Consider the following 25,625-nt stretch of genomic DNA (forward strand, 5'->3'; position numbering starts at 1 on the left):
GCAGGGCTGACCCTGCTTAGCTTCCAAGATCACATGGGATCTGGCGCCTTGATATACACACATACATATGTGTGTGTCAGTGCACACATGCACACTTTAGGGACACAATTGTGAAATTATAAATGTAAAACCACTAAACAAGATCATTTATTTGAATGCTTAAGTGTTGAGCACTTTCTAAAATCAAAAGATGTTTAGAAATAGAGCACTTTGTCTTCCATATTGTGGGAAATTGAGTTCACGCTATTCAGTTGACAAATTTTCACAGTTTGACAACAGCAGAGTAATGTACCATTATATTTAAAATACTTCCCTTGTGAATCACATTTTTGCAAATGGTCATCCTTTTATGTTCTGTTCTTTTAAATTAGAAGCCACACTAAGTTCCATTTTGGGAAAAGAAGTGTGATACAAATAAATATGATGATGATGATGATGACAGAAAAAATACACTTCCTTTTTCTTTTCCCTTATAAAAGGATTCTGTTCTATTGAGATTCAGTTTTAATAGACCTGGCTTGCACTGCAGATGTCTTAAACCAAGTTATTACTGCAGGCAGCTGAATATATTTGGAGTGGAAACAAAAACTGACTGAAACCAGAATCAACATTTTAATTCTCTATTGTTTTATCCACCCTACCTTCTCATCCGGAACAAGCCAGTGCCTTGACATCTACAAAATGATGGGACTATCAACATTCAAAATCAAACACAACATTTTATAAAATGACATGAGCCTCACACACAAATATGGTATCCTGGGTCCTGACCTTAATATAAATCGATGTCCTTCAAACAGAAATAGATAATCCTCTCTTCTTTACATGTGGGGTAACCAGGTAATTTTAAAAGGCAGATCCCACAAGGCATTCTTCTTGAATGCTGATACTATCAGGCTTAATTTTCATCCCATATACAGCCCTCAATTTCTACCCCTACGCCTTAGGGTTGCCCTAAGTAAAAAATGACTTGAAGGAAGCCACTAATGGACTGTTTGACTCTTAGATGGGGGAAAGAATATCCTTTATGGTTTTGTGATTACTTTGGTTGAAGACTTACTATGATTTATGTACTGCTTGTAGTATAGCTGACGCTTCATTAAAAATAATGATAATTGATGTTAAATTTAAATTTATAGAAGGGTAAAGCTTACATTAATAGAAAAGGATTTATAACATTATTTGAAGACAGTATAGCAGGATGGATAAGAAAATTTATTAGGTAGAGGTAAGAGAATAAACTTAAGAGAAGTGAAGTTCGGATGAACTTAATTTAACTCCAACTCTTCAAAGAAAGGAAATATTATTGTTGTTAATGTTGACCAATCTCGACTCGATCTTGACCCATGGCGACCCTGTGGATGAGACATCCACAAGACTCACTGCCATCTACTGCTCTGCTCAGTCCCTGCAAAGTCATACCTGTGGCCTCCTTAATAGAGTCCATCCATCTAGCATGCGGCCTTCCTCTCTTTCTGCTTCCCTCCATCTTTCCTAGCATTATTGTTTTTTGCAATGATTCATGCCTTCTCATGCTGTGTCCAAAGTTTTTTGGCATCCTTTTCCTTTGCTTCGTTCTTTACATCCTTCGTTACACGCCCCTAAGTTTTACCCTTGACTTTCACGGGTCATTTCAAAATCTGTAATTTCAGCCCCAAAAACCTGCTGCCCTTGACCTATATACGAAGTCAACTTACAGTTGAGTATATACGGTTTACAATCTTGGTTTGTGTGGTGTAATTATATTCTCTTTTTTTATTTTAAAACACAATAAAAATATAATTTAAAAAATGGCTTGGATGAAAAAGCAGAGGGTATGCTTATCAAATCTGCAGATGACACCAAATTAGGAGGAATAGCTAATACCCCAGAGGACAGGATCAAAATTCAAAATGACCTGAATAGACTAGAAAGCTGGGCCAAAGCTAACAAAATGAAATTCAACACGGAGAAATGTAAGGTATTGCACTTAGGGCGGAAAAATAAAATGCACAGATATAGGATGGGGGACACCTGGCTGAATGAAACTACGTGTGGAAGGGATTTAGGAGTCCTACCTACAGGAAAAGAGATTCTACCTCAACATTAGGAAGAACTTCCTGACAGTAAGGGCTGTTCGACAGTGGAACAAACTCCCTCAGAGTGTAGTGGAGTCTCCTTCCTTGGAGGTCTTTAAGCAGAGGCTGGATGGCCATCTGTTGTGGATGCTTTGATTGAGAGTTCCTGCATGGCAGACTGTGGTTGGATTGGATGGCCCTTGTGGTCTCTTCCAACTCTATGATTCTATTCTAGTAGACCACAAGCTGAACATGAGTCAACAATGTGATGCGGCAGCTAAAAAGGCCAATGAGATTCTAGGCTGCATTAATAGAAGTATAGTGTCTAGATCAGTGGTTCTCAGCCCGTGGGTTGCGACTCCTTTGGGGGTTGAATGACCCTTTCATAGAAAACACATATTTCTGATGATCTTAGGAACCAAGACACCTCAGTTTTATGACTGGGGGTCACTACAACATGAGGAACTGCATTAAAGGGTTGCAGCATTAGGAAGTTTGGGAACCCCTGCTCTAGATCAAAGGAGGTAATAGTGCCACTCTATTCTGCTCTGGTCAGGCCCCACCTAGAATACTGTGTCCAGTTCTGGGCACCACAGTTCAAAAAGCACATTGGGGAACTGGAGCGTGTCCAAAGGAAAGAGACTGCAGCGGTGAAGGGTCTGGAAACCATGTCCTATGAGGAATGACTCAGGGAGCTGGGGATGTTTAGCCTGGAGAAGAGAAGGTTAAGGGGTGATATGATAGCCCTGTTTAAGTATTTGAAGGGATGTCATATTGAGGAGGGAGCAAGCTTGTTTTCTGCTGCTCCAGAGAACAGGACTCGGAACAATGGATGCAAGCTACAGGAAAAGAGATTCCGCCTCAACATTAAGAGGAACTTCCTGACAGTAAGGGCTGTTAGAGAGTGAAAGTGGTGGAGTCTCCTTCTTTGGAGGCCTTTAAACAGAGGCTGGATGGCCATCTGTTGGGGGTGCTTCGATTGAGAGTTCCTGCATGGCAGGCTGGGCTTGGACTGTTTGGCCCTTGAGTTCTCCTCCAACTCTATGCTCCTGTGATGATGACTCTCCCTCTTTTCCCGCCCAGCACTTTAGCTTCCCTTCTCCGACTCCCCAGCAGGGGGCGCCTCACTCCCAGCGCAGACCGTGCGTAGCCCGAGTGACGCATTGCAGGTACGAACCCACCAATCAGCGCAGCCCTTCGGCCGCTCTCTTCACACTCGTACGTTTTTTCTCATCCCTATGTTCTTCCGCCTAAACGAGGAGAAAAAGTCCCTTCAGTTTTAGGCAGCGCAAGTCTATTCACGAATATTATAACCTCGTTCTAGGAAAGGGACGTCTTTCGTTGCGTGTGGTTTCATTATAAAGCCCATGTCCCTCGTGTTGTGAAAGAATGAGAAGGGAGCTGTGAGGGAGGAGGGGGGGGGCTATGTATGAAGCCGAACGACCGTTGGTCGGTTTTCTGAGGGAGAAGGGGCCGGATCTCGTTGCGGCGGCGCGCGCGCCTCTCTCTCTCTGCTAGTTTCTTATTGGCGTTCGGGGCGCGGAGGGATCCCAGAGGGCGGTGAGGGGGCTTATGAGGCGCTGCCGGCGGCCGAGTTGCGTTCAGTGTGAGCCGAACCGTCGGAGGGTTAACATCTCAGAGAAAGAGATCGAACGAGGGACGCTCCGGAGAGTACCGCTCCCGCGCCTTCGGTGCTTGCGCTTCCTCCTCTCCGCGCCTTTAGCAGTAGCAGTACCCGCCGCCGCCAGGCCCGGCCCAAGCCGACATGGTTAGCACCGCTCGCTGCGAGGGGAGCGGGAAGGCGAGGAGGGAGAAGGGAGGGAGGCGAGAGAAAACACGCGGCGCCGCCGGATCGCGGGGATCATGGCCGCTTTTGTTGGGTCTCGGCTTTTTTGGGTGGCGGGATGGGGGCTTAAGGGAAGAGAAGGGGAAAGCGCTCCAGAAAGGCTCGGAAGGGAGCTCCTTCGCCGGGATTCGAAGCTGATGCCAACCGTCCTCCGAGGCACCATGGTTGGCGCTCGCTCTATTCCGATTGTTCGCCGCCTTTCTGCCTGAAAAAGGGGCCCGAGGCGGCTCTTTAGAGGTGGAGGGGATGTGTGTGTGAACGTGTGTATGTATATAAACACACACACACACATATATATATATACACATGTACACACGTGTCCGTTTGTGTATATAGTAATAGACGCAACATTGTGTGTGTGTGTGTGTGTGTATATATACATTTATACATATACAGTATCTACACACACAGCCCCCCCCGCGGGCCCTTGGTCTCCGCTGGGATTGGAATCCAGGATGCCTGAAGCTGTGGCTGCTCAGGTCCCCTTGAGTACCACGGCGCCCCTTTCGTAGAACAGCGAGGCCGAGGTGGGCGCCTCTTTTCTGGAATGTCTGCCTTGTTGGGATGCTTTCAAGCCGCGGAGGGCGGGCTCCGTGGGCTACAAACAAGCGTCCGCGGATATGGAGGGCTGGCGCTCTCTCTCTCTCTCTCTCTCTCTCTGAGTGTTGATTGTGAGTTCCTGCATGGCAGGGAGTTGGAGTGGATCTTGGGGGGGGGCCGTGCATATCGTTTTTGTTATTACTATTGTTACTTACCCCACCCTTTTCCCGGAATGGACTCAGGGCGGCTGACAACATTAAGGAGCAGCACAATTGAAAGCACAGCCGCATAAGGCCCCCTCTGTGTGCCTGTGTCAACGTCTCTCTCTCTCTCTGTGTTGAGAGGGTGCCCTCCGCCTGGGCTGCCTTCGCTCCCTGAGGCGGGCGTTGCTCTGTGTCTTGGGGGGGGGCTTCGGGGGCGGGGGAGGCTGGTTGCTGTGGCAACCGGGCTGTCACCGCGGACCCGGCCCCCTCCCCTCCCCTCCCGCAGCCTTGGAGGGCTCAACGGGGGGCGGTTGCCAGGATTGCGGAGGCGCCCTCCCTCCTCCTTCCTTCCTTCCTCCGGTGCCGCATGGAAAGAGTTATGGAGCAGAATCGCAAATGCTTTTAGGGCTCCGGCCGTTGAGGCTCTTCTCTCTCCTCTTTCGCCCGCAAGAAAGAGGGCGCTGGGGCCCCTTTGGGCCCGATGTCGCAGTTCAAGCAACAGCCCCCCCCCCCCCCCCGCTAAACCATCGCCAGGCAGAAAACGTGGGAGCGGGCAGCCTGAGCCTTGAGGGCCTTGAGCCTCCTTCCTCAGATGCAGCTCCTGTTCCAGACCACGACTGACAGCTCAGGAGAGCCCAGCAGGAAAGCTGCCTCTGAGGAGGAAGGCGGCTCAGGTCCACAGGAACTCCGCCTACTCGCTTCTTTCTCCCACATGGGTCCAAAACACACTGCAGAAATAACCCACTTTTGAGGCTCAATGCTAGGGATCCTGAGGACTGTGGCTTTCTGAGACATCTGGCCTTCTCTGCCAGACAGCTCCAGTGCCACAATAAACTACAATTCCCAGGATCCCCTAACACTGAGCCAGGGCCGTTAAAGCAGTGTGTTTTGGACCTTAGTCTCAAAGGTGCTGCAAAATCCCTTTGCATATTGATTTCCCACCAGACAAACACAGCCATGGCTTAGCGTCAAAACACCTTTAGCCCCTTTTGCCTGATAAAGAAGCCAGTGGAGCCTCAAAAGCTTGCATCATCTATTCTGTGCCTTTTGGTTGGTGGAATAAAAGTATCGCTATTTTGCAGGTTTTGGAGGATGGTGTGCTTTGCTGTATGGCCACAGGGCCACTCCTGAATATGTTTCACACTGTATGTAGTGGCCTTTTTAAAACAGCCACACAAGAGCTGTTGGCTTTACTGCAGGTCTTCAAAAATTCTCGGTAGAAAGGGGAGGCAGGACCGAAGCCCAGCAGCCAGTTAAGCCAAGGATTGGAGCTGCCTGCAGCCCAGTGCTGGTGCAAGAGGCAGGGAGGAGGAGGAGGAGGAGGGAAGGGCTGCTTTGGCTTTTCTTAACCATACTAGGGGCTGTTGGAAGGCAAAGGCAGGAATCTCAGTAACGAGTTAATGCAAGCCATCTGTCTTGTCTCTCCCTGCAAAGTTGTCCTTGGCTGTATGTGGGTTGGAGTGGGCTTCACTCCAGAGCTTTCTGGTTGCTACTTCAAAGGAAGGAACACCACTGAGAAGCAGCTTCCCTGCTGGCAATATTGGTTCTGGAATAAATGCCCCTCTAAGATACCTGGCCTTCTGAAGGGTCTCCCTGAATGAGGTCTGATACCAGAATGCAGAGTTGCTGCAGCTTCCCTCCCTTGGCTTGAATGCTTGCAGAGAGGGAGCAGCTTCTTCCCCTAAGTAGATGCATGCTCCTGTGGGGACAGGTTGCTTTGGAAGGATAACAAGATGATACCTACATTTGGAGATTATTAAAAGGAAAAACGTCTTGTTTCCTGAAACGTCGGGAACAAACTCTTCTAGAACATGGCCACTTGGCCCAAAAAACCCACAAAAATCTATAGAAACATCTTGTGTTTCTTTCATGCTCAAGAAGAAACATTTGTGAATTGCAGCCTTGATGGATTGTGCTGCAAGATACAGAGACATCCATTTTATTTTCAGTTCTCAAACTGAGCTTTTTCCTTCCATTCAAGGACTTACTTAGATAAGAACTGTTAATGCTTTTCTTTCAAGTGAGGTCCTTCTGCTGTTAAGGCTGTAGCAAACTGGTTTTTTCCAGTGACCATAATGAAGTCCCCATAGCAATACACAAACTTAGAAATTCATAACTATAAAAGGACACTACTTTGTGTTGGTGTTCTGCAACCCACAGCAGCAAGATACACACAATATTTGAGTTACAGCATTTTCTTTGATGCTGTGGAAGGTTTAACGTTGATTAGTTTTTAAACATTTTCCAAATATATTAAAATGGTCTGCATAAATGTCTTATTGGTTGTATGCGTATTCTTAAATCTCATTCTGAAACTAGTGTCTTGAATGAAAATCAGGCACCTTTTGAAATGTGGAAAGTGTCAGTATGATTTGCTCATTTCATAAGTACCTTTTGAGCAGCCGCTCTCACGCTTGTGTACAAAAGGCTTGGAGAGAAAGGCATTTATAATTCTGTTAGGTTTTCTCAGTGATGATCAGCTCTTTTTAAGGCCAGGGTCAGTTGCCTAACATTTAATTGTAAACACCTACACTAGAGGCTTAAAAATCTCACACCAGATCAAATAGGCTCTTAAACTTTTTATACTGGGATCTAGGAATTTAAACTAGAAATATTTTTAGGGTATTACTCTTCCATTAGTACTCAACCAATATAAATGTAGCCATCTAGGAAGATGCATCGTTGCAGCATAGTTACAATATTTTGGCAGTATCACTGCTTCTGACCAATGCCAGTGGTTTGAGAGGAGAATATTCAAAACCCCAGCTGTTTTACAAGAGACACTGATACTGTTGGCAGTTCTAACTGCAAAGGCAGCTTAATAGTAAAATACTCTTTTAATTGCAATGCCGTTGCCCATACTGTTTACTCTTGACATTGTTTCATACAGAGGTCCTTAACATAGCTGTTACAGGTTTCTGTATTCTTACCTGGCCTGAAGGGAGAGGGCCTGCCCTAGGAACAACGCTCCTTTTCCTTCTGCTGTTGACATATTTAGACCCCATAACTATAGTTCTTGGATACTTTTGTTATGTCAAATTAAATCTTCAACCTGTGGCTTGCTGCATTGTTTTTGAAAGAGTTGGAGGGATACTTGCATTCTTTTCTAGGAGAGAGACTGGGATTTCATTGGAGCATCTGCTCCAGTTTCACCTGGAGAATTAGAGGTTGCCACAGTAGTTCAGAAGCATATAGATCACCATGCAGCTGGGTCTGCTTGCCTTGAAATTCATGTTAAGATGATTACCAACAGATTTGGTGTGAAAGACAGATTTAAAACCCTTAATAGAAGTTCCTTGGTCAGTTCATACTGAGTTAGGATTCTTGTTTTTGTTTACAGAACTGTTGCTGAATAGAATGCTAGTTGAAAGTAGTTTTTGATCCAGGAGCTGTATTCTATTTCCATTCTGTAGCCGGAATATATTCTTCAGTTGTATGATCAGATGTTCTTGATTATACCTCCCAGGTATTATAAAGGTTTTAAATTATAAATCAACATGTGCACACTCTTGTTACCAATTAGCATACATGCTTCTTGGGAAATATGAGCATTACAAAATGTAAAGAGGTGATCTAGAATGAAGTTTTTCTAGCAGTTTAAATTGGTTCCTTTTGCTTCATAGGTCTGAACTTGAGCATTGTCTCTATAAACTGTGCCTGTGGTCATGGAGTGATTCACTGTCTATTGAACTCAGAGGAGCAGGTCTTACACTGGAGTCATCTTGGGGGCAAGCAACTTGTTGATAAAAATGTCTCTTCCCCTTTTTGTCTTCATATTCCTTTCACTCAGAAGCATGAGGAAAACTAACCTGCTCCTATCATACCACTGGTGTACATCTGGTCTGAAAATAAACTTGATTATTCCTGATTCACATAATCGCAACACATTCGATTTGTAATTAGAATCATCCAAATTAGGAATAATTTAGAGCAAGTGCAAGAAGCAAAACAATGAGTTTGGCTTCAGCCCCAGAATGCTTAAAAGTCTTGCTGCTTTAGTTTAATAGTTGACCTCATGGATTTAGCGACTTGATGGGAGTGACAAGGTCACAGGTTCATAGGACCTCCGTGTAATATTTAGGACTTAGGGCCTTACGTTCCTTAGAGCCTGCTTCAGTATCCATGATATACGAGGTAACTAGGGTTCTAAATCTTTAATTCATCTTTATATGAGAACAAAACATTTCAGATGTTTTCCTCCTCCTGATGACTGAGGATGCATCCCCCTTTCTTGTGCATTTCAGGACTCTGGAAGACTTGGAAAACGTTATTTGCGGGAAATGCAACATTTTGCAGGGGAAAAAGACTCACACCCCTTCCCGAAGTGTTGGTATTTCCACTCAGGAGTGGGAAATCTTACAGTAGCTGGTAGTATTTTTGACAAGATCATTTCCTGTTGACGACAAGAAAATGTAACTTTGATTTTTTTACATCCTCAGCCGTAGACATGTGTGAATGATAATAGTCGTCTTCTCCATTCACTGAGAACACTGCTACACAACTTCTCCTCTCACTGTATTCAGTTCAAGCAACCAGTTGTCTTTCCCTCTTAAATTCATAGAAAGGCATGGTGCAAGATGAGTCAAAATCTATCTGTTCTTCTTCATGCTTCTTTTCAGCCTGTTTTGTTCAGCTTTCTCTTACCTTGAGTTTGAAACTGGGGTGAGGATATTGCTTTAATATGAAATTGGGGAAGGAAATGGTGGGAGAACTACTGAAACATACCTGAGGTGTGGCATAAGCCTTTGCTAAGTACAGTGGGCCCTCTGTGTCAGTTGGGGTTTGGTCCAAGGACCCCCATGGTTAACAAAATCCAGGGGTGCTGAAGTCCAATTAAAAACAGTGATGTAGTAAAATGATGGTGATTATATGGTTTTTGGAATTTATATCTTTTTGGAATATTTTCAAACTCTGGATGGTTGCATGCATGGATAAACAATCTGGATATGGAGGGCTGCACCACTAGACTTATAAATGTGCCAGGTGTATGTGCTAATGCAAGATGCCTGGAAAAAATATTTGTGGACCAACCCTGAAATTAGAAACCTAATGTTTTTGAATCTTTTAGCCTTTCATGTTGCTATTACTTGTGATTTGGAGGAAGTTTGACTTGAGAGAAACTTGTTACTGCTAGGCTTAGGGCTACGTTCAGTTGCATTTTCTGCCTAGTTAAAACTTCCATGTCTTCTGTCTTGCATTGTATCTTGTCTTGTAGTTTAAAAAAACCCTTTGTTTTGCTTGTTTTATTGCTGAATACACAACCTGTTTGATTCCAGGACCCTATTTAGTGCTAGATGATGCAATATGAAATCATTTAGAGGGTGTCCCTCATCTTTGGTTAATCTTGTGTACCATAACATTGTTTGGGATGTTGGGATGCAATATAAACATTCAGATTGAAATTCGTGTTTTGGATTTGGGTAATCATTTGAGATAAAAACAAATTGATCTTAATTGTTGGCAGCATACACATTTCGGGCAAATTCCTGAGAGTGACCTTTTCAAGTAAACAATTGCATCAGAGTAATCAGATTTTAGGTCTAATCCACACTGCAGAAATAATCCAGTTTGACACTGCTTTAACTTGCCATGGCTCAATGCTAGGGAATTCTGGGAGCTATACCATTGTGAGATCTTTAGCTTTCTCTGTCAGAAACTACAGTTCCTCAGATTCCCTAGCACTGACCTGGGGCAGTTAAAGCAGTCTCAAACTGGATTATTTTTACAGTATGTTTTGGACCTTAGTCCCATTCCAGCTGTTCTCATTTGGTTCTTTCTCCATTCAGAATTAAAGTTAAAAATTGTTGAAGGTCAGCAAAGCATCCTGTTTATTGTAGAGCATATTGCTTAAAGCAGTGATATGCAAGTTATTGGACTCAAACACTCATCAAGCCCTACCCAGCATAGCTACTGCCTAGGAAAGATTGCCATCCAACATCATCTGGAAGGCCACATATTTCCCACCAATCGTTTAAAGTTTGAAGAAAGTAAAAAAGTTTTATTTATTTCACTTTCACACCACTCCACCAATGAGCAGTGTCACGGGTGGTGCGCCATATATTAAAATTATAGAGAAGAGAGGACGAGAAGAAGGGCACAAGTAAATAAAAATGGCACATACAGCCCAAAGTAAAATCATTAAGAAATGGTCAAATGTGCTAGTTAGTGTCAGGGGTTCTCGGTACACTGTTTTGTTAATACCTCTCTAGTGCTGTAAAAAGAGAATTGCAGTGAGATGTAGAATACAAGTAATGTAGCTTTTGTTGTCTCTATTTTCCCTAATGCAAATTTTAGAATACACTCCAGAAGGTCCCAACACTCCCCTGAATTGTAGATTGCAAGGGAAGCTTGATTTCCAGGCTTAGTTTGTTTCCTATTCTTGATTCCCCCTTTCCCCATTACTGAAGAATTCGGACAAAATCCTAAGCTTACTCAAGAGCTTTAGGGATCAATTTAGAAATGTGTGGGGTGTGCTTCTTGAAGTTGTCTTGTTAGGATAAAATGAAAATTGGTTTTGTGCATCATAAAAGCTTGAGATGTTTGCCCATGGGTTGTTAAGGAACTTGTGAAATAGTGTTGTCTTTTTTTTTTAAGTGTTGATTAATTTTATAGTTTGGTTGTTATATTAGATAAAGCCTTTGAAAATGGCACCTAGATAAGATTATATTAGTGGCTGATTTTGAAAGTACAGCAGTCAAATAGTCTAGCTGTGTTTTTAAACTTTGAGCACAAATAATTGTTAGGGTTTTACATTACTTTGGGAGAACTGGCTGGTGTTGTTCTGAAATAAAATAATGTATGTTCTTAAAGTGTAAGACATAGTGGAAAATGACAACCATTGCTCATCTTTTGCTGTCCTCATAAAGCGGCTTGTGTAGGGCATCTTAGAAAACTGTTTGAATCTGATGGTCTTTGGTGCACTTAGCAATATATTGTCATGAGTCTTGGAAAAAGGGCAAGTAACAATATTGCTGATGTGCTTTGTGTGATCTCTACACCATTATGGCAACCTACTATAGTTGGAATAAGAGGCCCAACCTATTCTAATCTAGATGAAAACGATCTCACATGAATCCTTGAAACAGTTCGCCTTTGAGAAATTAGATGAACAAAGTCACTAGATCTGTGAAGACAGAATCTTTTCTCAAGATCACATTTCTCAACCATTTATACAGATTCCATTAACTAAACTTCTCCATGCCTAAATTGCTGGCAAACGTGTTTTTAAAAATATTTTTAAAGTATGGCATTGGTAGAACAGTGCTTGAGCCGGCTGACATACTGCTTCATGCACCCAGTAATCCACTAAGGACAAGAAATGGGAGATTGTCCTGTCCCATCTGTTGACCACATAGATGTTACATACACCCCTAGACCAAACTTGACTGAAATGCTAGTTTTACTATTCTAATGGCAATCTCAAACTGCTATTGTTTTATTTCCAACCTTTTCCTCTGACTTATTTTTGATGCTAAGAGCCTGCAGGCAGCCATCATTTATATAACACTTACTTACTGTGGCTGCTCTGAAAATGATTTTTTAAACGAACATATAAATGATAAGTAACTTGCCTTATGTTTCTCATGTATGCTAACTTTGTTTTGTTCCCCATACTTTTTAGGCTGATCAACTCACAGAAGAGCAGATTGCAGGTGAGATTCTAGATTTACATTTCTTGGTGTTTTCACAAGGAAGCCGCCATGGTGCTTGAACTTGTAAGTTGTGTTTGTGAACTCTCCTGATTAGAACTTCATTTTTCACACTTGGCAAGTGTCTAGTCTTTTATTCTGCCATATTATTTAAAAACTAACTGCAGCCAGTACTTCTCTGACTGTCTTCAATCCCAGGATAGTATTGTATCTTATTCATTACCTGCACACTTAAAAGTTTGAGCATCTGGGGGTATGGTCCTTATTTTCCTGTGCAATTGTAAATCTGCTTGGATGCATTCCCTTCATTATAGCAGGACTTTTGGAAAAATACAAATGTGTAAAAGTTTTCTCTCGTTTTGTAGTAAATTCAGAAATGTAGAACATTTGTTTACTATGTTTCAAACAGCCCTTACTGTCAGGAAGTTCCTCCTAAGATTGAGGTGGAATCTCTTTTCCTGGAGCTTGCATCCATTGCTCTGGGTCCTAGTCTCTGGAGCAGCAGAAAACAAGTGAGCTCCCTCCTCAATATGACATCCCTTCAAGTATTTAAACAGGGCTATCATATCACCTCTTAACCTTCTCTTCTCCAGGCTAAACATCCCCAGCTCCCTAAGTCTTTCCTCATAGGGCATGGTTTCCAGACCCTTCACCATTTTAGTCCTCAACAAGGCTGTTTCATAAATTCTTCTAATCCTCATGAGCAGATTTTGAAGGGGTGGAGAACATTGCAGGGAAATAAGAAATATTTCTTCCTCTTGCTTTCTGCTCGTAGGAGCCCTTTCTGGATCAAAGCTTTCTGACAATTAAGGGCACAATGTTAAATGCAAGTTGGTACTTGTGTGTTATTTGTTTAGTGGTGGTAGGAATTTGTAATAAAATGAATTGATTAAATTTACTAAGGCCCATGTGTATACTAATTATCATACTCATATTAGTCAGCAGCAATCCAGTATGTTAAGAAGATACACTTAAGTGTGTGCAGTGCATTTCAAGTTAAGTGTTCTGCCAGAACTCCTATAGTGCCAATTTCTTTGATTCCTGTGGCCAAACCAGATCTGAAGTTGACAAACAGCTGCGATTTCAGCAATAAAATAATTGTGCAAATGTGTTGCATTAACCCTAAAGTTAGGTAATCTGTCAGAGCAAACATTGGATTTGTACAGTTTCCATTGAATGCAGTCATTTAATAATTTTGACATAATAGACACCTAGTGAATAGTGAAGCATAACTATCTGCTGCACAGTTTGTGGCCTTAATATTACAAGTGCTTAATGGTGTGATGGTTTCATGATTAATTGTCATATTTGTAAATTAAAATGTTTGAAATAAGAAACATGGTATTTTGTTACCTTTTTAAAGCACACCTTGCATTATTCCAGTGGAAAGTCTCTAAAATTCAAAGTTGACACTTCAGGGAAGGGGAACAATGTAGGTAACCTAAGACAGCTTTATCCAGTTAAAGACTTGCAAAGGCAATTTTTAACATTATGGATGTAACATGCTTATTAAACTCTGAAAGTGAGGTAAACTATATGTCACAAAATTGTCTATGGTGGCATTAATATGGAGAAGGGTAATGTGTAATGTGCTATTGCTGTCAGGATGTAATAATGTAGTTCCACTGTGCAATATCAGTGTTGGAAAAGTGACACTTCCCAGGGAGCATCTCTTGCCGACACCTTGTCCCTAGGAAACAAATAGTATAGGGAGTGATGTAACTCTATTACTTTGACATGTGAAGCCAAATTATCGCTTATTCTATATGAAGTCACAAGACTTTGTTTCCTGGAAGAGAGAGACTAACAAGAAGGCTTAAGACAAAATACTTCAGAGTCTAAAGAAAAGAGAGCTAGTATGGTGTAGTTGTGGTGTCAGACTCTGTTGGTACTCTGGAGGACCAGGGTCACAAAAACCCACTGGGGACCTTTGGCAAGTCACAATCTTAATATCAGAGGAAGGCAAAGACAAAATCCCTTCTGAACAAAACCTGACATGAAAATCCAGTGATAGGTTTACAATAGGGTCACCATGCGACAGAAATGACTTGAAGGCACAGAGAAAAGCTAAGTAGAAGATTGATGCCTCTAGGAAAAAGGCGCCGTCTTCTCTCAGGAGAGAACCAACCTGGTCTAGTGTCTTCTGTCTTTTATATTTTCTGTAATTTCTCATGAAGCTAATGCCACAGGTAGTCAGGTATTTTTGCCATGTATTAGTTACCTATTCAAGTCTTCAGTATGTCAGAGTGTAAATTGAATATCCTTAAGCTGCTCTTTGAAAACTGCTCCATAACTGGAAGTTGTAGGAAACTGTCAGCAACATAAGAATGAATTAAACATCACCCTTTTCATGATGTGGCCAAAGCACAGCAGCCTCAGTTTTGCCATCTTGGCTTCCAGGGAGAGATCTCTTCTAGAACCCATTTGGTTGTCTTTTTTGTCCATCATTGGTATCCTCCGCACTCTCCTCCAGCACTACAATTGAAATGAATTGATTTTCTTCTTATCCATTTTCTTCACTATCCATCTCTTGCATCCATACATAATGATTACAAATAAAATGGCTTGGACAGTTCTAATTTTAGTGTTCAGTTGATATCTACACTTTAGGATTTTGTCTATGGTTTTGTCCAGTTCATTCATAGCTGCCTTTCCCATTCCTAGTCTTCTGATTTCTTGACTGCAATCTCCATTTTGATCAATATTTGTACTCAGATACAGGAATTCTGACTATTTCAATTTCCTCATTATCTAGGTTATTACATTGTACTGTGACTATGGAAATCACAGTTCAGTTTCCCGCCTGACCATGGAAACCCACTGGGTGATCTTGACTATTTAGCTTCCAAATTTTAGTTAGGATTTATATTCAGGATGGTTTGGTAGTCCTCTGGTCCCAAACAATTTAAGGCCTTAAAAGATTATAATCTGTATGTGGAACATGCTCAGATAGGCACCGGATCCCCTCTGTGTTCTTTGATGCTAAGGAAGGTCACTTCTACTTAATACTTGGATAGAGACTGCCAGTGAATAGTAGGTAGCGCTATATTTAGGAGGAAGGAAGTGGCAAAACCATTTCTGGGTATTTCTTGCCTAAGGGGTCATGCTGACCGGCAGCTTAGAGCAGCCTCAGGCTGCTCCAGCGCCAGTCGGACCGCAATCAGCGCATGACTGTAGCCATGGTCCAGAAGCTGATCACTGCTATGGCCCTCAGTATCAAAGAGCAACTTTTTACCCACTCCCTTTTTGGCCAACCTTTCCCAGCCACACACTCTCCATGTGACTTCCAGCCACTCTAGGAGTGTGCATCATCTGCACACTTCGCCCCCAAAGTAACCAGAAGCCGCTCTTCCCAGCCTCTTTGTTTAGAGCCTATAAAAATGTTATGAAATTTATGGGGTCACCGTAATTCACCATGGACATATACACATCACCAGTATATGTTAGGATTCTGCGAACCAAAGAGTAATGTGGAGTACATCTACACTGTAGAAATAATGGCATTTGACACACACTTTAACAACCATGGTTCCAACCTTTCCTGCGATTTGTAGTTTTGTGAGGCACTAGCACTCTTTGGCAGAGAAGGCTAAAGACTTTGTAAAACTACAAATCCCAGGATTCCATGGGATAGAGCTACAGCGCTTAAAGTGGTGTCAAACAATCCATTCATTCAGTGGATGAGTGTTACTTGGTTAGATTCAGGTAATGATTGATTAGAGCAGATTGGTTCTTCAGACAGCTGGCTCACCTGAGGCCACTAAGTATTAATGGTGGAATGAAAGGTTTGAACTGGACTTTCTGATTCCTAGTTCAATGTTGGGTCTCTTTTCCAGTGCACAGTTACAGTAATTTGCTACCAGATTAATTGTCACCCTGTGGATTCCTGGATTTGTAATTTTGTCAAATATTTAGAATTTCCAACCACTGAATTCTAGTGCCACGGCAAACTACAAATTCTCAGATTCCGTTGGATACAGCTGTATTAAAGTGGTATCAAAGTGCTATACAGGTTGAGTCTTCCTTATCCAAAATGCTTGGGACCAAAAGTGGTTTGGATTTGGTCTTTTGTCACATTTTGGAATATTTGCACATACATAATGAAATCTCAGAGTCTAAACATTAAATTAATTTATGTAGCCTGAAAGTAATTTTATACACAATAATTTTAATAAATTAATGAATGAAACAAAGTTTGTGTACATTGAACATTCTGAAAGCAAAGGGGTCACTATCTTAGCCACCCATGTAGATAATTTTGGATTTTGGAATTCCTGATAAGGGAGACTCAACCTGTAATTGTGAAGTGTCAGGGAATGTAGTCTCCCTGTTTCTTCAGCTATCAAAGGCAGCAAGTGGTTGGCATTTAAACGTATGCATTGCATGCAGTGCTATTTAGGTCTTTACTATGCTCCTTTGTCCTAAATTGTGGCAGAATCAAATGGGAACATTTGGACTTTCATCACAGGGTGTGTATCCATCAGTGTGTGCATCTGAAAATGGCATTCATCCTAAATTTCCAGCCTAACATTTATAATCAAAATTAGAGGCTGCCTATATCTAATCTTAAATACAGGAGAGGTCTTACTTCAACCAGTATATTCAATAAAATCTGCTTACATAGATAATATAGCTAAAAATATTGTTTTTTCTGAGATTTGATGATAAATCTTGAGCAGGTCATAAATAAGTATAGTGTATATAACCAACATGAAATGAGACTGTAGGTTTTACATACTAAAAGCATCTTTCAGGCCATGACTCATTCCTTAATTTGTATAATATCTCATATGAAACCATCATTTTGACACTTCATAAATCTTTTCCATTAATACAAATTAGGCATTGAGCATATGAACATGTATCAAAAGCTCACTCAAAACTCCTATGAAATAAAGAATCTTGCCGCACAGGGCTCCTGGGATGGCCTGAGAACAGTCCCAAAGGGGCCAGGAAGGGAACAGAACGAGTGGGGGAAGCATTTTACTGCACACAAGGAAGTCCCTCAGTCCTTCTGTTCCCCTCTCTTCCATTCCCATTCTGTTCCAGAGGAGGTGATCTCCCCCCCCCCCGAATGGAATGGGAACGGAAGGCAACGGAACGAGTGGGGGACTTCTTTGTGCAGTAAAATGCATCCCACACTCCCGTTCTGTTCTCAGTCCGTTCTGCGGAGCTCCTGTGCATTGTCTGTAGGCAAGAAAAAACATTAAAAATATATCACAAATAATGTCATCCTAAAACTAGTTCCTCAGCAATGGAAATGGACTATTCATAAATCATTTGGTTAGTATTCCAAAAGATGTTTTTTTAAACTGAAACATATATCTTACTTCCCCCAAATGAATGCTTGAAAACATTTTATCGCCAATTCCTTAACTCTTCTGATATGTCACAGATTTTCAACTCTTGCTGCTGTAGGTAACTGAAAAAGTTCTTTGTGTGTGTTCTTCCTTTTAAATGTTAAATTTTAGATGAACTGGGAATGTTGCCATTATAATTTTACAGATTAATGCACTCAGAAAGATCTGAAATCAGCTAGCAATGGGGCACAGCTCTCCAACAATGCAGAACGGCAACTTTTCAAGCATTTATTGTAGTGACATCTTTATTTGTCCTCCTGAAGAAACCTTTCTGCAAAATAAATTTCTGTTGGCTTACTCAACCTCTGTTGTCATCCAATTCTATACTTTTCTAAGTATCTCCCCCCTTTGGGGGGAGGGGCGTATTTTCCTTTTCTGTTCAATTAGTGATAAAGTATCCATTAGAAAGGGATATGAACATCTTATGTCCTCAAAATTGAGAGCAGGAGGAAATGACTAAGCCTGGAGAAACAGTTGAGAAATAGCACTGGAAAAGAAAATATATAATTTCATCTTAGAAATAGATAAGACCCTATATTTCTAAATGGGGGAAATACATCATTATGCAGGCATCGTTGAACTGTTACAAATGATTTCTTTAGAACACTTAATTGTGAGTGCATGAAGAACAGTGAACTTAGAGGTAGTTCAAAACTGTGTCCGGCATTTATTTAGAAGGTACAAGTATTGCCTAACTATGAACATTAATCAAGCCACTATCAAAATGCTTGATCAGACTATGAGTGAAAAGTAGTTACATACATTATTTCAGAAGGAATTTCCTGAACCAAATTTGAATTGAAATGAGGAGCAGGAGGAGTATTCATTTTGAGAAACTTGAGGGCAAGTTAGATCTCAACACTGCATGTACACTAGCTAGTTGAGAGATCCATGCTGAAAAGTAAACAACTTAATCCTGTTACTGCCAAAATGAAGACTATGTAGAACAGTGTTAACAAATTAGGCACACCAGGACCCACTGAAATCAATTTTTTTATTTAGATGTAATGCTTTTCTTATGTTCCTTGGTCTGAGTGTTTTTGATTGCACTTGTAAGTGATCTCATGAATTAAAATGAAAGTAATCATTCATATACATATAATCAAAAGTAAATTGTGTAAGTGTCAAGTCTTTGAGCTCTCTGTATCTTTCTGTCCTGTAGAATTCAAGGAAGCCTTTTCACTATTTGACAAGGATGGAGATGGTACTATAACAACAAAAGAGTTGGGGACGGTGATGAGGTCCCTTGGGCAGAATCCAACAGAAGCAGAGTTGCAGGATATGATTAATGAAGTAGATGCTGATGGTATGTTTTACTTAAAACAGTTTAATTACTAAAATGTAGAGGACTCTCTCTAATAAATAAACTATTTTACAGGCAATGGCACAATTGACTTCCCAGAATTTTTGACAATGATGGCAAGAAAAATGAAGGATACAGACAGTGAAGAAGAAATTAGAGAAGCATTCCGTGTATTTGATAAGGTATTCAATTGCTGTATTTTGAGGACTTATCAAATATTGTAGATGAGGGGAATCTCCATATTCAGAAAGCTTTCTAGTTATAACTTCATAATTCTTTGCCCCCAACCCTTGTCAGTTTGGCTGAGCAGTGTGTTTAGAAACTAAGATGGATGCAGTAGGTTAAATCAGACTCTTAGGAAGCACTTCATTTCTAATGACTCTCACTGATACTTGAGATTCTTTTGAGGCCTGCTGCAAATTCTATTTTATTTGCTTGTCAGACTGGTATCCATAAAAAAAAATAGGCCTTTTTGGTGGTAGTCCAAGCTTTGGAAAAAATTTCTGTGGATAGTTCCTAACTTGTCTCATTGACCTACAGAAAGATACAGATGCTGTCCTGCAATTTCCAGTCTTGTGTGCCACAAGATTTTGGGGTTGTGGTGGTGTTCTATAATGTGTTGCAGATTTTTCTATTTTGTTAACTTTTTGTAGCTAATATTTAAGAAAATATACTTTGAATTTGTAACTAAGCTGAAGGCAGTCCATTAAAATGGAATTAATTCTGTTCATAGGATTGAGACATTAGTCTATTTGAATGGGCTTAACTAATTATTGTGGGGTAATAAAAGCGAATCCTAAAATACTGTGGCAACCCCGAGACCTTTTCTAATAAAGGACAAGTTGGACTATTTAGAAATGGCTTTTACCCAAAATGGTACCTGAAGTAGTGTGACACTTGTTTTTATTTGTAGGATTTAATACATGATTGCATTTTTATTTATTTTATTCTGCTTTGAAGTTGCTTGATGTTGCTAAGTAATAACCTCTGCTGCTAGCCATCAGCTGCATCAATATTACTACTTCCTGAAGTTTAAATGACAATGGATTTCTTTCTTGCTGAATTCAAATGACATTAGATTTTCAGAAGCTTACATTAGATTTCCAGGTGTTTGCACACCAGAAGCATGTTGCATAGTTTGAACTAAGATCTGGAAGCTTCAAGTGGCTTATATATAGACCTTATACATAAAGTGCTTCAAATGACAACATTGCAAATGTTTTGTCCACCTTTTAGACGGGGGTGGAAGATTGGATTGAAAGACAGAGGATGTGCCTAGACAGGATAGTTACTACTATTGATTTGTTGCTGTGTGTCCTTACCATGTTAGTTCTTCAGAGCTGAATATAGTGGTTTTATTGACATAAACCAGGTAACTTTCACATATTTTTTAGGATGGGAATGGTTATATTAGCGCTGCAGAACTTCGTCATGTGATGACAAATCTTGGAGAAAAGCTAACAGATGAAGAAGTCGATGAGATGATTAGAGAAGCAGATATCGATGGTGATGGTCAAGTAAACTATGAAGGTAAAAACAACATTTTGGACACTGATACACACACAAACACACACACACACACACACACACACACACACACACACACAAAATAATATGACCAAACTTACTGTCCAGGATAAAAAAAATAATTTATTTCTGTGCATGTGTAGAGATTTTCTTGGCTACCTTTGTTTAGTGATTCTACATTTGCCGCAAGGGTAATGTGTAGTGTAGTAATCTCTACCTATCACTTTGCTACAGCCATCAGTATACCTTCCCTTTTCATCACGGTCTTCCAAATGTCCTCCCAAAAGCGTTAATGAAAATTAAAGTTTCATCTGACACAGAGGGAGGGGATATAGACAGAAGCTAAAGTCAGGAAAGCCTGCACAGAAAACAGCTCCACAGATTGATAATTGACCATTACATTAAGTTAAGAAAATCCTCTGTATATTTGGTGCTTTAGATAGGTTTCAGTTCAACAATTTGTGTTGTTAACATCACTAAATCAACTTCAGGTTCCAATTGTCTCATCATGAAAGGGCCATGTGGTATGGACATGAAAAAGAGCTGTAGAATTCCAGAGGAGGCTAGGTTGGCCCCCTCTGTTCCCCCCCCCCAATAAAATACCATTTTTTAAAATTTAATTAGGTATTGGATGATTAAATGGTCATACAGAACAGTATTTTTATGAGAGGAGAGTACTATATTTATACCTTTATTATACAGTATTTTGTAATGATTTTGTACTTTTTCAAATTAATGGTGTTTAATGACTTCGTAAGCCACCTTGGGTCCCATGTTGGGAGAAAGGCAAAATCGAAATAAAATAATAGTAGTTGCTTTTGATTTCTGTGCTGCAACCAGCACCATTAGAGATTGGTTTTGAATAATGTTATTATCTGTTTAGAAGTAGTATTGCTGTTCAATTGACTGCTTATATGATTTTAAATGTAACAAACATACTGTTGAGCTATTTTATTTAGCCATTAGTAGTATTTATCCATAGGCAGTGTACAATGCAAATTAAAAGAAGGTGCAATGAAGCAGTTGTAATACCAGTAACATTAAAATTATCAAGACAATAAGTGTCTTAGTCTGACACCTAAACGTTAAAAGTAGTGAATGCCAAAGTTATTAAGTAGCAGATGTACAGAAGTAGCTTTTTAATTAGGTGATCAGCATATGGATATGTGAAACAACAAAACCTGTGAAACAAAACTTGAGCAAGATGTATTGATATGTTTAAAATGCAGGACATATTCCTAATAATTTCTCTAGTAAATGTAATTGTATTGCCATGAGCCTGCTCTTGATTTTAGGTATTTGAAAAAGTGTTCTGAAAATGCACTTTCTGGCTAATGTAGAGGAGCAACCCACTATCTGATGGATTATTATTTACACTAATATTCCTAATTGCTTTGCTCTGCATATGTATCAGCATGGGCACTCGTTGGACAGAGCAGACCAAATGCATGACAGCTGGAATAAATGGAAGCAGTTTTTGATCAAGTTGTCTCATTTCTAATCTGCATATGAATAGAAATTTTTAAAATTTGACTGGTGAACTCTTTTTTTCCTTTTACAGAGTTTGTACAAATGATGACAGCAAAGTGAAGACACTGTACAGAATGTGTTAAATTTCTTGTACAAATTGTTTATTTGCCTTTTTCTCTGTTTGTAACTTATCTGTAAAAGGTTTTCCCCTACTGTCAAGAGAATATGCATGTATAGTAACAAACTCATTCCTCCATGTTTTCCCCTTTTATCTGTCATTCTGATATTTTGGGAAAATAATCAAAGTAACAAATGTTTGCATGTGGCTTACTCTGGATATTTAAGCCCTTCCACACTTCTAAAACTAGATGGTGTTGGTCAAACGAGGGAACATCTAGGTTATGCCTGTTTTAAATTAGTTATTTTAGGAAACTTAGCATGTTGTTGAAATGTAGTCTTAACTTTGTATGGACTATGGACAGTCAACAATATGGAACTTAAAAAGTTTGCACTATTGCAAAACGGGTGTATTATCCAGGTACTCGTACACTATTTTTTGTACTCCTGGTCCTGTACCAGAAGACATTTTCTTCTATGGTTACTATGCTTTTAAAACATTTTGTTCAGCCACTTATTTTCGAAAGAATCTGCTTATGGCACAACTTGCCTCAAATCCATTCCAAGTTGTATATTTGTTTTCCAATAAAAATTACAATTAACCTATATTGTTTCTATACATTTTTCAATTATTGTGTATCTCCACTTACTCCTGCTACCATTTAGGGACTGTAAATATACTAAACTGTGTCTTTGCCCAATAAATCCTTGAAGAAGTGGTTCAAAGGATTTGTTTCCAAATTCTGATAACCAGTTTAATATTAAAGACAAATATTAGTATTCATGTTTTAGTCTGGATTGTGGAAATGAGCCAAATTCATAAACAATATTTTGTATTAACTTTGTGGCAATAGTTAAGATGAGCCACAGATCAGTGTGTTTGGAAAATGTTGTAAGTTAAAGAAGCAAAACTTCCATGGTTATGCTTGAGGGGGTGGCGTGTGAACGGGTGACCTCAATATGGTCTCATTGTGAACTTGATACGATGTTTGAATGCAGCCATGGACGGAAAACAGGGAGGTAACACCCTGGGACATCACAGTTACATTTTTCTATTATGGTGTTCCTACAAATGACCAAGGGGCAGAACAGATGGGTGTGAAGGGGCTGCTTGAAGCTGCTGTGCCCAAGACGCCTTGGGGCTGTGGCAAACACACATCGTAGCCCCAATCCACCAGGAAGCTGGCTCAAGTAGGAGTGGAAAAGATCTGCTCCTATTTCAGCCATATTTAAGCCCCAGGGCAGCTTGTGGGTGTGAGGAGTCTAAACGCCATGCTCCAAAACACCTTGAAGCCGCCACCAAATGATTGATTGGGCAGCTACAATATGTCTTGGGAACATGTGGTGTCTATAGACGTCATGCCCCCAAATTGCTGGGAAGCTGGTTTTTAAAGCCAGTTGTGCTGGCCCCAAGTTAGGGAGTATTTCTTGATATGGAACCGTTCCTAAATCCATAGATCTCAGCTGTGGCCCAGAATGGTTTCCTATTTATCTAAAGATTGTGTACTCTGTTTCTCACCATAGTAAGGTTTGTGGGTGGCCAAAAATCAGTAAGTAGAAAGTCTTTTCCCTCTGGGCTTACAGCAGGACATGGGGCTTGAATTTGATTGCTTGGGTAGATGGGAGTATCCCTATCTCAGATTCACACGACTCCTGTATTGCAGGAGTAAGGCTCAGTTTACTGGTCTTTTCCCTCAGTTTACTGATCTGCATTGGGTTGACCCTCTCATTTGCTCCTATTAGGCAGGAAAAAAGGTTGACCACCTTCTTCCCTTGTGGGAGGGGTAACTCTCCGAAAGTCAGTCTTTTCCTGCCTAAGCTTCTAGCAGGACATTCTCATTTGCTTAAGCTTTTCCTTTAAACTCCAGTATGCGTTTGCCTGGCCTCGCCTCCCCAGCTTCCAAATCAGATGGTTGTTCTGAACTTTTTAGCTTTAAATAAACTTGGCTAAGGTTATAAGGTTTGGGCCCAAACCTTGGGCTAAGGTGGTATCCTGGCAAGCCAATGTATTGTTGTGAACGCTGGATTAGGACTCTGAGAGACCAAGCTTCAAATTCCATGGAAATTACTGGATGATCTTAAGCAAGTCACACATATCAACCTCAGAGGAACTCTGAACAAATCTAGTCAAGAAAATTCTGTGATAGGGTTTCCATAAGCTGGAAAAAATAAAGGTTGTTGTTGCAGCAGGAATCTACAACATTACTGTTACAGAGCTGACAAACCACCTGCTACATTCACTGGATAGAACAAATGGAACTACACAAGCACAATACCCCAACTCTGAAACAATTCAGCAATAGTGTTAAAAGTCAATAATAGTTGGCACATAATTATGTTAACAAGCCCACCATCCCTCTCTTTATAAAGATCAAAGTGATTAAGAACAAATCAATCACAGATGCAAGGTTTTTAACAGCCATTTGTGTATTCAGTTTACAACTAAGCCACATCACACACTAAAAACGTGAAATTAGGTGTGCCCAGTTTCCTCTTTACACCAAATGAGAGAATGGAAAAGGTTTCTTCAGTACAGTTTTTTTCTATGCTCGGGATATCTGATTTCTTTTCTTTGTGGTCTGTGCATCAAGCACATGGGTCTTGCATCTGTGCAAGAGACATTGTTTAGAACCTTTTAGGTAGCGAAGTTTTGGCAGTAACTGCCTTCCTTCCCTAATAGACATTCTCCAGGCAACATTTTCTCAATTTCACTTCTTCATACACATTAATGGTAGCCATGTTTCCCTCATCTTTGTGGTAACCATATACAGTTCTTGGAGAGTTGCTTATCTGCAGCTAGAGACTTAGAGGCACGTGTCTTCTCAAAGTTGCCCTTTAAACAGTACAAGAATAATCCCTTCAGGATGGACACTCTGTGCCTCCTTTTCTCAGAGCTGCCCATAATACCTATGCCTGTTGAATTGGCTAGGATTTTACTTTCCCAAGACAGAGAGAACAGCACATAACACTATAGTCCCAATCCCCAAGACAGTGCTCATTCTTGAGAGATTGATTTGCAACAGTCGACGTTTAGGCTGCTTACTTTCATATTGCAGTCCACACAGATCAGAGATTGCTCAGATTTGCAAAAAAAGCAAGACCTCTTTTAATTCAGGGTATTTCCCTTCAGTCTTTCAATGGCCCCTGGAGTTTTTAGGGAAGTCATGGTAATGGCAGTGCACTTCATCAATAGGGCATTCTGTTCTTTCCATAGGTTGACTGGGTCCTGGTTGCCACATCCAAGATCCAGTTCCATCATGCTATGTGCTCTGCTTTCTCTCACACCATGGTCTATGTGTGAGTCATGAGAAATTCCACTTGGTTTCCACTCAGAACATCAAACTCATAGATGCCCGTGTATCCTTATGGGTTCTGCTCATTCTACCTCAACAAGGCAGTTTGCATATGCAGCTGGAGGTGTTTTGTAATCTTACAAGAGTTCAGCATGGTGTCTGCCATCTGGACTCTGCTCAGTCACATGGTGTCAACTCTGTCAGTGCTTCCTTGTGTAAGACTATGCATCCATTACAACTGGTTTCTCAGGCAAGCAGAT

At 40.7% G+C, this 25,625-nt stretch overlaps 1 protein-coding gene across 1 annotated transcript; it reads left to right on the top strand.

Moving 5' to 3' along the window:
* Positions 1 to 3,644: 3,644 nt before the first annotated feature.
* Positions 3,645 to 22,678, top strand: LOC149310522 (calmodulin-1). The gene is made up of 6 exons (XM_089529133.1): positions 3,645 to 3,825; positions 12,268 to 12,298; positions 18,818 to 18,961; positions 19,034 to 19,140; positions 20,353 to 20,488; positions 22,047 to 22,678. The coding sequence occupies exons 1-6, from the start codon at positions 3,823 to 3,825 to the stop codon at positions 22,073 to 22,075; spliced, it is 450 nt and encodes a 149-aa protein (XP_089385259.1). The 5' UTR covers positions 3,645 to 3,822; the 3' UTR covers positions 22,076 to 22,678.
* Positions 22,679 to 25,625: the final 2,947 nt, after the last annotated feature.

This window comes from Sceloporus occidentalis, unplaced genomic scaffold (assembly GCF_023333645.1).
Source record: "Sceloporus occidentalis isolate IW3139 unplaced genomic scaffold, rSceOcc1.0.p SCAF_6, whole genome shotgun sequence".
Taxonomy (NCBI): Eukaryota; Metazoa; Chordata; class Lepidosauria; order Squamata; family Phrynosomatidae; genus Sceloporus; species Sceloporus occidentalis.

What these genes read in the sequence shown, in the direction of transcription:
- LOC149310522 (XM_089529133.1), top strand. An exon ending in TAATGAAGTAGATGCTGATG is followed by an intron (nt 18,962 to 19,033) that starts GTATGTTTTACT and finishes ACTATTTTACAG; the next exon opens with GCAATGGCACAATTGACTTC. An exon ending in TGGTCAAGTAAACTATGAAG is followed by an intron (nt 20,489 to 22,046) that starts GTAAAAACAACA and finishes TTCCTTTTACAG; the next exon opens with AGTTTGTACAAATGATGACA.